Genomic DNA, 12,422 nt, shown 5'->3' with positions numbered 1-12,422 from the left:
CCTCTGGTGGCTTATTTTAACCACCAACCTCTGGTTCAAAAAAAAAAAAAAAATTATTTCAGTTAACTGCTATAAAGCCAATGCCAATGTAGCCTAAGTGAAACAAGAAGAAAGAAGAGGGGTAGGAAGAGAGAAAAATTTTGTATTTCTTCATAGGGAGTCTGAAGGATGCTTTGCTTTTATTAGGCAGTCTCTCAGTTTTAGTTACTCATTGCAATCTTTGCATTTTTTGCCTCTGCTGCTTCTGACCTCTTGCTACATAAAAACACCTAACTTGTTTCCTAACCCGTCCATTCTTTCTCTCTCTCCCCTGTTGTTGGGCATCTCTCTCTAGTTTATCACTGAACTTGGTATGATCAAAGGAAACCCAAGACCCAATTAGAAATCTGTCCAGGAGGACCCCCCTCTCCCCACAACACACACACATACACACACACACACACACACACACACACACACACACACCTTCATTCCGCTACCCTCAGAGAAACCTTTCCACATCCTTCTCCCATCCCAGGCCCTATGGTACCTCTCTATCTCCTGACCCTGCTTTATATCTTGATAGAGCCTTTTCAGCTTATCAAGTATTTATTGAGCACATAGGTGCCAGGCACTGACCTGAATGGTCAGACTTCTATGTCACTGTCTGAGATTCTTTTATTCAAATTTTAAATCTTTTGTTCATGAATATCTTCCTCTATCCAATGTGAAGTCCATGATAGCAGAGACATTGTGGTTGGCTATAGTATACTAAGAACCAGGGACAGTACCTGGTGCAGAACAGATGCTCAATAAACAATTACTGAGTGAATGAATGAAAAAACGACATAACTGTTGCATATTGGAGACTAAAGAGGCAAATGCTTACTGCTAGATTAGTTCAAACTAATAACCTTGCCTAATGCTTTTTTAATAGAACTGGGGGCAAAGGGACTAAATACATTGAAAAGGTATTAAATTAATGAAATTAGTATTTTCTCTCCTCTACAGTTTTTTACCTGCCTACTGGTGATATTTGCTGCTGAAGTAACCACTGGAGTATTTGCTTTTATAGGCAAGGGTGTAGTAAGTAAAAATTACTTTTTTTATGGCAAAAGTTGTGAGAATATTGATATGCAGAGTGTTATTAAAAAATCAAATATGCCCAAAGTTATAGTATGGGCAGAACTTCTTAATCTAGAAGTAGTGCACAGGACTGAGCATATGTATGTACTAGCATGCATACATATACATGCACAGGTGTTTCTAGAGAGATCGTTCATAGGATTTATTAGATTTATAATGCGGTTTATGATTTTTTAAATAAGATCACTAGTTTAAGATTATTCCTAGTTCAAAATGAGGCAAGAGTATATACATGAGTAAAAGGGGTCCAGGAAGAAAATACATCACCAGTCTGTCCCTGGTCAGACTCATTTGTCCTTAAGGCTCAGCCTGTTCACAGGCTGTGACATTCGTAGAGATTAAAGCTTAACCTACTGTGTGCTCCCAAAGCCAATTTAGATTTGCTGCCCAACTCCAGGTGTCCAAAACAGTTTATCAGAAGAACTCACAGAGAAAGTAGACTTTTAGAAAGATAAACACATTGAGAGGTAGAGAAGATTAGAAGGGAAAAGAAAGAAGAATGGAACTTTAAGAGTGCTGTATTTCAGATTAATTCATGCACCATCAATAATGTGTTCATGAACTTATTTTAGAGTAAAAAAGGATAAACCTGTAAAATAAGATATATCGCCTCCTTTGGAATTTTTCTAAAGTAGCTGGTTATATTCATAGGTTACTTTAAACTCAGCTCCATATAGAAGTGAAACTAGATCTTAGGACATTTTGAGATTTCTATGGATTTGAGGTCACATACTTTTATGCCTGAGAAAGCCTTCTCCAGACTTTATATGGTATTTGAATACAGAAATTCTCCTTTAGTGATGAACATCTGTTAAACAATACCATGAGAAGACTTGAGTCCTTTTAACCAAGGGGTACCATGATTGCATAGTTCCCAGCCCTGGTTGTACATCAGAATCTTCTGGGTGGAGCCCAGGAATCTGGGGTCCCATTGGGGCTGAAGCCCTATCAGGTTTGGAAACCTCCACTCGAAGAAATCTTTCTGGTCTATGGAAACTATTCTTGGGTTAGTCTGTCCTTTCATCCTCAAAAGCATCTTAGAAACTCTAGAATCAACGGGGACTATGCTCAGCAGTAGTACACTTGCCTAGCATGCACAAGGCCCTGGGTTTGATCCCCAGCATGACGAAAAGAAAAGAAACTCTAGAATCTATTCTGTTCCATATATACAGAATCATCTTAAACATATGGAAAAGCAGTGTTTTTAAGGGAGATAGAACAGGGGATTTTCTTTGATGAAAAGAGAGTGTTTGAAACTCCCCATTCAGCATGCCCTCAGTTTTCCTGGTATTTTTTCAGGCTATACGACATGTACAGACCATGTACGAAGAGGCTTATAATGATTACCTTAAAGACAGGGGAAAGGGAAATGGGACTCTTGTTACCTTCCACTCAGCAGTAAGTAACTTTACTTCTTTCTTAACCTCATATCTTCTAAAGATCATGTATGAACCAGGTTCTCTCTGAGCACCTGGATTCAAAATAAAAATAAATTCAGTAAAGGCAAGCAGCAGTCTCCTATTTTAACCTTCATGAGAACCATAGTTTGCATTCGGTATAGAACCCCAGAGGAGAAAGAGGCCTACCACAGAGTTCACAAGAGGAAGTCAGAGTGTGCCCAAAAGAGACAAAGGGGCATGAACAAGAACACAGAGAAAGCCTCCCAAATAAATGTCAGTATCTCTCAAAGGGCAGCATGGTGGTCTGACAGAAGCAAGTGTGGCCTTTAAGTCAGGACAGCTAGTTTCCAGCTGCATCTTTGCTACTTAACAACTTTGTGACCCTAAGCAATTTACCGGTTCTCCCTGATACACAATCATCTCCCTCATTTGTAAAATGAAGGGTTGCAGGAGAGGCTGTTCCTCTGGAGTGTTCTGTGGGACTGTGCTGTCAGTGGCGTGCTCAGAGCTACTTACAGTTAATCAAAGAAGATTGACAGAGGAAGTGGACCAAGACAGAATTGTTCTGATTTCTTTGACACTGATATGGAAATGCTATGAATGCTTGGGCCAAGTGTTTTCAGGCACTTGGATCTTCTCTGTCACAAAAAAAATGTTGGCAGGTTTCCCAGAGGCATAAACCAGCACACAGGTCCCTCTGTCTCACAGGGACAGCCCTAAGGCAGGTCACCCATTTGCTAGCCAGTCTTACAGTCTAGTTTTTGGACCCCTAGGATTTACTGTGACTACTTCTCTACTGTGACAGCCCCCAGTTAATGAGCCCTTCTCAAAGCTCATAAAACTTTAGCTCCTCAGCAGGTAATATGAATCCCCTTCGGGAAGAAGGACTGTAAAGGCCCAGCTCCTGTCTAAAAAGCAGCAATTTTCACGGACACTGTCAATTAGCTTCTTGCCTTGTTTGGGTTGCCTTGAGTCACTTCCTATCGTAGAACTCAGACAGCTTTAAGGAAGTCATTTTCTTGGTTTGCTAGCATGACGATGTGATTCTTCACTCCCTTTCCAGAAATAGCAGTTTGGGTTGTAGAGACCGACCTTGTAACTGCTTTGCTGCCTCGGCACCATAGCCATCACTTCCCCCTCTCATGTCCTAAAGTCTCTTTCTGACTTTCTAGTTTCAGTGCTGTGGAAAAGAAAGCTCTGAACAGGTCCAACCCACATGCCCAAAGGAACTTCTAGGCCACAAGGTGAGCTTCTACCAGGAACACCCCCCCCCCCCCCCCCTGCCCTGTGTGTGAGCTGGTTTTTGTCCTCAGGGTGGAGGCAGGGAGGCTCAGGTCCTACCTTCCAGGGACCCTAGGAGACCTCTCCCAGTGGATTCTGGGCCTCAACTTTTCCCATGTAAAATAAACCAGTGCTGAGTTGTGGCCTCCTAATACCCTGCAGAATGATGGTATGCTCACTTGCCAGTTATGAGCCTGCATGTTTACAGTATTATGCTCACCAGGATCAGAGGTGAGTGCCCCCAAAATGTTGGTCCACATTTCTCCAGCAGAATCACTGTGTTGATAAATGCTTTCATCTATTAATTGCTGTGTCAGGCATGTTGACACCCTAAGATGAAAAAGACATGCTCCCTGCCCTCAGCAGTTTGCCAACTAGTCTAGGGCTCTAGTGCTATGCAAGAGTATATACAGAATACCATGAAGCACAGCAGAGTTAGGTAAGCTGCTGTAAAAGGGGATCCTTGAATTGAATTTTAACAAAGGAAGGTCATTCCAGGCCCAGAAAGCAGCAGGAACAGAGGCATGCTGTTATGAAGCTCCAGGACTGCAGAAGAATAGGGAGCCCAGAGGGAATGGCAATAGACACATTGGAAGAGGCAGGGAAAGCAAGAAAGATGTTGCACCTGGAGGTTTTAGAAAACCATTGCTTTGAGCAGAGAATGAGACATAAACAGTTTTGTATTGTACAAAGAGTACTCAGGCTACCCTGCATGAAGGGTAGAATGGAAGGTTGGAGACTAATAGAGGGAGACCAGTTAGGTGACATCCTTGTAAGAAAGGATGAGGAGCCAAAGCAAGTCACAAACAGTAGTGAAGGAGAGGCAGCGAGATTTTCCAGAAATGCTCAGGAGGTAGAATCAACAGGATGAGTGGAAAGGAGACTTTGTCATAATTCTGCTTGGGTGACTGGATGGATAGGGGCTTCACTCACTGAGAGAGGTGAATATAATGAAGGGAGCAGATCCTGAAGGCAGATGATAACTTTGGTTTTGACCAAGTTTGTCCTTTAGATACCTGTGCGACTTACAGGTAGCCTGAGAGGATGACATAGGTGTAGGAATCTCAGCACGTTGGCAGTATCTGAAGCCCTAGGAGTGAATCAGAACACCCAGGAAGAAAGAGTAAGGACCCTGTTTTTTAAAGGGCAAGCAGAGGACAAGAAACCAGAATAAGAGGTTGTGAAGGAGGAGTCAGAGAGTCAGAGAGAGTCCAGACTACAGTTTCTGGGAAGCCAAGGGAGGAGATGGTTTGCCCATAAAGTCAAATGTGGGAAGAGAACAGTTAATGAAGACTGAACATAGTTTGTTGGATTTGTTGCTTAGAGGATCATTGGTGATCTTTGTCACACAGTCTTACTGAAGTATTTGGGGAAAGCACAGGTATAACATGAGAAAGAAAGAGGGAAATAGGAGAATATAGAGACAGCGACATTAATGCCTTTAGGCATTTTGCTGTGAAGGGATGATGAGATGTAAGTTCCAGCTTGTGTCATTAATCACCATTGAACATGTTTTGGGTCCTTCTGAGTAGAATGAAATGAACAAGACACAGCTCCACCCGTAAAGTACTGTCATCCAGCAATGGAGCCATTAGCACCACACAGACTGAGTCAAGGCTACATGAGAGGGAGCCCAGCAGACTCACCTGGGCCTGTGGGAGGGTCTCTGATGTGATTATCAGGATGCACTTTGAAGGATGAGTAGGAGTTCAGTAAGCAAACGAAAGAGAGGGATATTCCAGGCAGACAGGGTAGGGCACAGTCTTGGAGGCAAAGGAGGGTAGTTACATTCAAGGAAGTGCAGCATGGAGGAGAGTCGGAAATTCCTCAGGACTGATGACCAGTTAGCCATAGTAGGAAGGGGACCATCTTCTAGATTTCTGGTTCCTCCACCTGTATAGCTATGGTATCATTTATTGAGTTGAGGAATAAAGAAGAAGGAACCAGTTATGGAGAAAAGAAAATGAGTCCAGTGTTTAATATGGTGATTTTTTAAGGAATCATAGAAACTTACAAGTGGAACTATCCAATGGGCAGTTGGAAAATCTGGTTTGTGACTTTACACATGTGAAAGAGAGAGAGAGAGAATGTATGTAACAGAGGCACATATTAGAGTCTTGAAATAAATATCCAAAGCCTAAATAAAATGTAAACTTTTATGCAAAGGAAAAAAAAAAAAAAAAAAGAGTGCTCAAGTAAGGAAACTGCGAGGAGTAGCCAGACACAAGTGAGAAGACACCACAAAAGGAGAAGAGAATGGTCAGCCTCCAGGGCCAAGTGCTACTATAGAGGGCAGTTCAGTACTACTGACAACCTATGTCATGCCCACACTGTGGATACAAAGATGTATAAGGAAAGGTCCCTATGGACAAGGAACTTGCAGTCTGGTAGGAGAAGTAAACACAGAAATGAGTACAGTACAAGAAAGGAGTTATGCACAGAGTGATGATGTGTCAAATTTTTGTGGTGCTGTGGAAGTACCAAAGGGAGGGCGCTTAGGAGAGCCAGAAGATGGGGACCGGGTGAAGGCTGACTAGAGGTAATGATGCCTCAACTAAATCTTTGAAAGTGAGAAGTAATTAAGCTATTAAAGAGGGGGAAGGGATAGCCTGCCTACAGAGGGAACAGTGTAAGCAATGACACAGAAGCAGAAAACACAATGGTTTTGCGGGGGAACTAAAAGCCCAAGAAGGTCCACTGAGGTGACTATAGAAAAACCAACAGGATTTAGCATTTAAGAAGGTGAATGATGAGCCCAGGCTGCAGGACATGAAAAAAGAGGGCATTCTTTCAAGTAATTTGGCTTTGGGCCAAGGATATGAAAAGAGACTTCATAAAAAAATAAATCCCCAAATCCAAATTATCATTAAACACATAAAAGCATAGGTAATTAAAAGTGATCTTAAAAATTAATAGCAAATTTAAATGAAGAGATGCCATTGTTTAACCTATGAAATTGGACAAGTTATTTTTCCTGCCTTAATAATAACATACTGTTTGGGCAACAATAATATGAAATGGAACATTTTCAAAAAATTGGTACAATGGTCTTAAGAGATTAGTGCATTTATGTAAGACCAGGGTGTTAAGTATGTTCATGCCCTTCAATCCAGAAATTCCCCTTATCAGAATTTATTCTAAGGAAAAAGGAATGATAAGTGTGGATAGAAATTTTTGTTTAGAGGTATTCATTCTAGTGTTATTCATAAGAGCTAAATATTGGATAGTTGCTTACTATGTGACAATAGGGGATTTTTTAAATAAATGATGATACTTAACCCTAACCTTCATGAGATGAAGGTATCATCATATTACATCCACTGAGAATAACAGTTTTAAGGAATGTTATTGAAACAAGACATTTTTGAAATTGTAATATTAAGTTTGAAAGGCACACAATTGAATATATAGAATGAACTACATATGTGGGTGTGTTTGTTTAAGAATCACCAAAAATGTTAGTTATCTTGGTGGGAGTACAGATATTTCTTATTTTCTTTTTTCTAACATACATTTTCCAAATTTCTTCCTTTGTGACTAAATAGTCAATACATGTTTTGTTAGTTTGTTTTTCATAAACGAAAACTGACTATGAAGGAAAGGAGGGACTATGGGCAATCAGAAGACAGTATTATGAGTATTATTATTTTCTTAGATTGCAGAACTTGAACATGATGTTATTTGGTGAGTTGAAATGCCATGGAGGAGAGGCTTAATGTACAGGAAAGAGGGAAGGTAACTGGCTGCATGGGCATCCTGGAGAGATGACAGGGAATGAGACCCAGAGCAGGAAGGAGGTTAACCTTCAACAGAGAAGCTCACCTCTGGCACTAATGAGAGGAAAAGAAGTCAGGAATGATACTGCTATGTCCCCTTTCTATGCTTGCCACCTATGACAGTCCTGGCACTGAAGGAAGGGAGCGTGTTAAGAGTTGAGGTGAAGAAGAGGAAGACTGGAAGAAGTGCTTTAGGTTGACTCCCATTTTCTGCAGTATATAAGGAAGCCACAGTCTACAGCAGTGTTTCTGAAACTTTTCCCAGGATGAAATATAATTTTTTGTGAGAACAGAAGAAACCATGTCTTATTGTCTCCACTTCCGCCAACCCATTTCAGGGGCTGATGCAAAGTGGTTGCTCCAGGGATGTTTGTTGAATCAATGAAAAGAGATGTGAGGAAGTGGTGACCTCACATGGGTATCAGAGGAAGCTGACCAGTGACAAATAAAAGAATCAAGTAGCCTGAGGATACAGTTAGATTGAGAGCATAACTCTATTTAAAAGGACTCCAAATAGATGATTTTGAAACTGGGGAAACAAATAATGGTTACAGGTGATCTGTTTTGCGCTCTGTCCATGATGGTTATTTGAATCCAGGCTTCATAAGCATCTTACAGGCAAAAGGATAGAAACCCACAGTCCACTTTGCCACCAAAAGAGAGAATGGTCCTTTAACTCCCAAGACCTGGCCCACATAGACAGTTTTTCTTTGTTTAAGTCGAACCTGTACAGAATTTTTGGTTTCTTAATGGGTAATGCCTAACTTGCATAGTAAATTGGATAAGGTATATAGAAAGTCTTTTAAACTTATGGTTAAACAAGGGGTTCTTATTTTAAGGATATTTGTTTTTCTTCACTGAAAGTAAGAAGAAGCCTCAAATTTTCATATGCCTCAGATCCCAGAGAAATAGCTTCCTCCAGCCGGATTTCAGGGTTCTGAGCAGCCACTGGCCTAAATAGGGAATCCAAAAGGAGAGGATTGTATTTTTCCCCAAATTGCATTTTTACTTGAAGATTGCCAGGATGATGTTACCCAAGAGGAATGGTTTAAATATTGGCAGAAGCTGACATAGATTAGCTCTCACAGAAGAATGATCTATAGAGAAGGAAAGAATTGGATGAGGGGGATGATTCACACATACAAGCAGTTTTTATTCCTTCTTCTTCTTCCTTTTTTTTTTTTTTAAAACAGAATTGCATTGATGAAATTGATACCATAATCAGTGTTAAACTCCAGCTCATCGGAATTGTCGGTATTGGAATTGCAGGTCTCACGGTGAGAAAGTTCCAGAATTTACTTTTTTTGCCCTCTTAGGAGCCTTGAACTTTTGCATATGATTTTTCATGAACTGTGAGATGGCAGTCTCTTTTTATTTTGGGGGGCATCACATCATTTTATTCATTAAATAACCACATTATCATAACAATAACTAAAATAATTAATGATTGCTTAACATAATCAAATCCATAAATAGTGTTCGAATTCCTAATTGTCCTATAGATATACTTAGGTATAGCATTTATGTCAGGATCTTCAGAAACTCAATACATTATAATTGTTGCTTGGAGAAAGCCACAGTGGTAGAAGCAGAATAGAATGCTGGTAACCAGGTGGTAACCAGGGGTTGGGGTGGCAAAATTGAAAATATGTCAGCCAAAGAATAAAAACAAGGCAAACTGGTTCTGGAGATCCAATGTGCAGCTTGGTGGACATGTAGCTAATAACAATGTGTTTTATATATGAAATTTGCTAACACAGTTTATCTTCAATTCACTCATGACACATACACTCCCCTTTATCTTTTTCTTTACAGTTTATGGGTTTGTTTTTCCCTGTAGGGTTTGCATTATCTTTATTTTGCTGATTTTTTAAATTATTATTATTTTTATTTAGCTTTTAATTTTATGCAGACTGCATTTTGATTCATTGTACACAAATGGGGTACATCATTTTGTTCCTATGGTTGTACACAATGTAGATTCATACCATTTGTGAAATCATACATGTACATGGGGTAATGATGTCTGTCTCATTCCATCATTTTTTCATACCCCCTCCCTCTCATTTCCTTCTACATATTCTAAAGTTCCCCCATTAGTCTCTCATTTCCCACCCCCCACCCCCATTATATATCATTCTCCACTTATCAGGGAAAACATTTGGCCTTTGGTTTTTTGGGCTTGGCTTATTTCACTTAGCATGATATTCTCCAATTCCATCCATTTATTTGCAAATGTCATAATATTATTCTTCTTTATGGCTGAATAGTATTCCATGGCGTATATATACCAGAGTTTCTTTATCCATTCATCTGCTGAAGGGCATCTGGGTTGGTTCCACAATCTAGCTATTGTGAACTGAGCTGCTGTAAACATTGATGTGGCTGTGTCACTGTAGTATGCTGATTTTGTCCATAACATTTCCTATAAATTGGTAGATGGATATAAAGTCATCATATTGTTTCTTTAATTGGCAAGAATATTTCACGAGGAGTACAATGTTCCTCTATTAAGAAAGATGCCTATGATATCTCACTTTTTGTAATGTTGATTTTTTTTATGTTGAAGTAACTCCAAATGTACAGAACAGTTGCAAGAAAAGCACACACACACATACACACACACACACACACAAACCTATTATTCACTCATAAATCCCCATTTAAGTTTGTTAACTATTCCAATATCCTTTAATACCAAAATGATTCTTATAATGTGCTTTTAATCCTTTTGAGAAGCTTGACCATAGTTGGGCCTTTTTTCACCTTTATGGCTTTAACATTTTTTCAAATTATGGGCTAGTTATTTTGTAGCATTTTCCTCAATTTGGGTTCGTCTGCTGTTTCCATATGCTAAGTCTGAGGTTATGAATTTTGTGTAGAAATGTCACAGAAATGGTTCTGCTTTTCTCACTGTACCTCTTGGGTGCCACAAGATGTCATTTTGCCCAATGGTTGGGAATGTTAAGTGTCATCGCATCAGTAAAGTGGCATCTTCCAAGATCTGCCCATTTTAAATTATTCTTTCTTCCTTCATAGTTAATGTTTTATGGAAAGATACTTTGAGACCATGTAAATATCCTGTTCCACAACCAACTTGGACCTGGTAATTTTATCACCCATTGTGTTTCTTAGATGGCAGTATTTTAAAAGAAAATTCTCATAAAGGACAAAGATATTTATTTGCAGTACATCTTCTAAGAACAAAGTTAATTAAATACATCCATACTTAGTCCTCTAAGATATGATATAAATTTCAACATTGACCTAATTTTGACCTTGAGTTTATCATTAAAATAACATCTATTTTAAGACCACCACTATTAAATTAGGTAAGTGATTTTCAATTCAAAATAGCATAATATCAGTTTACCTATGATTTGAAGCAGTAGCATAGCACAGTAACTAATAGAGCAAGCTCTGGCATCACAAAATTTGGATTCACTTCCTTGTTCCACTATTTCCAAGCTCTGGAATTATAGAAAACCTTAATTTCTCTATGCCTCAATTTCATCATTTGTAAAATGGGCTTTTTGGTGGTACTGGGGATTGAACCCAGGGCCACATGCACATTTAGGCAAGAACTCTGCCATTAAGCCACATCACCAAACAGGGTCTCACCAAGTTGCCCAGGATAAACTCGAACTTGTGATCCTCGTGCCTCAGCCTCCTGAGTAGCTATGATTACAGATAGGCACCATCACACTCAACTAAAAATAGGGATTTTAATACACCAATTTCATAAGATTGTTGTGAAGATTAAATGGAAGACTACATGTAAAATATTATTACAAATTAATTTATATAAAGCATCTGGCACATACAGCACTCAATAAATGCCAGCTGTTCTTAGTGTTCTAAAACCCAGAATCTAGGCAAAGGGAACAGCATATAAGAGAGTGTGAGGCATAATGCCTCCAGGGGTTTGGTACTCCTAAAGCAAAAAAGAAGAATATAATAGAGGAGTTGATAGCTGTGGATAGGTAAGTAGGAGTGACCAGATGACACTGGAGGGGTATCAGGTTCACATAATTGAGGTTTTTATGTGCCCTTCTGAGAAGCTGGAATTCATTTTTAAGGAGAGGGAAGACTTTGAGGTTTAGAAAGATGTGATGCAGGATCAGGGAAGGGTTGGAGTAAGATGAGATTAGAGTCCAGGAGGCTAGTAAAGAGGTGATTTCCATTGTCCAGAAGTTGGGTGATAAGAACTAATGCCAAGCTAGTCTCCAGACCTCTATAGAGATTCGCTCACAGCCCTCACTGAAGTATGAAAATAGTGAGGAAATCCATGAATAGGTAGTTCTCAGGGGACACACGAGCACTTTTTCCTTTTTCTGTATTTAGAGCACAGAGACGTGGGACAGTGGTTGAAAAGACTATGCTGAGAACCCCTAAAGCGAGCAATATCTGTCAGGTTCCCCCCATCTAATTCAGGGCTAGCTTGGTTGAAATTTCTGCAGCTCCTCATAGACAATCTTGAGGCAGGTATGTTGAAAACATTCTACATAATAGAGGTATCAAATAAAGCCTAACTATTCTATAAGCTCAACAAATGTGCAGCCTGAAAGAAGTCACCCATGACTCTTGACAGCAGCAGGCTGGGACTGAAGAAATTTCTTTCTGAGGGTATTTCTTCAGAGTACTACTAAGATGAGGTTAGGGTTGCATCCAACCTTATAACCATGGCGTGTTAGTTAATTTTCCATCATTGAGACAGAATACTTCAGATAAACAACTTAAAAGGAGGAAAGTTTATTTTAGTTCAGTTTTGGCAGTTTTAGTCCACGGTCATTTGGCCCCATAGCTCTTTGGGCCTGTAGTGACGCAGAGAATCGTGGTG

At 39.7% G+C, this 12,422-nt stretch overlaps 1 protein-coding gene across 2 annotated transcripts in view; it reads left to right on the top strand.

Moving 5' to 3' along the window:
• TSPAN2 (tetraspanin 2) overlaps positions 1–12,422 on the top strand; it is a 43,329-nt gene that overhangs the window by 28,975 nt on the left and 1,932 nt on the right. Inside the window, exons 4-7 of one of the 2 annotated variants that reach the window (XM_079135887.1) lie at positions 991–1,065; positions 2,425–2,523; positions 3,698–3,769; positions 8,776–8,859. In XM_079135887.1, the coding sequence (XP_078992013.1) occupies positions 991–1,065; positions 2,425–2,523; positions 3,698–3,769; positions 8,776–8,859 (330 nt within the window). Of the gene's footprint in view, positions 1–990; positions 1,066–2,424; positions 2,524–3,697; positions 3,770–3,968; positions 5,718–8,775; positions 8,860–12,422 lie in introns of those variants that run through there. The other variant, XM_079135888.1, reaches the window with a different exon arrangement.

The sequence above is a fragment of the Sciurus vulgaris genome (assembly GCF_902686455.1).
Source record: "Sciurus vulgaris genome assembly, chromosome: 1".
NCBI lineage: Eukaryota > Metazoa > Chordata > Mammalia > Rodentia > Sciuridae > Sciurus > Sciurus vulgaris.
Note: the sequence above shows the minus strand (reverse complement) of the source record. Positions and strands in the feature narration are given on the sequence as shown.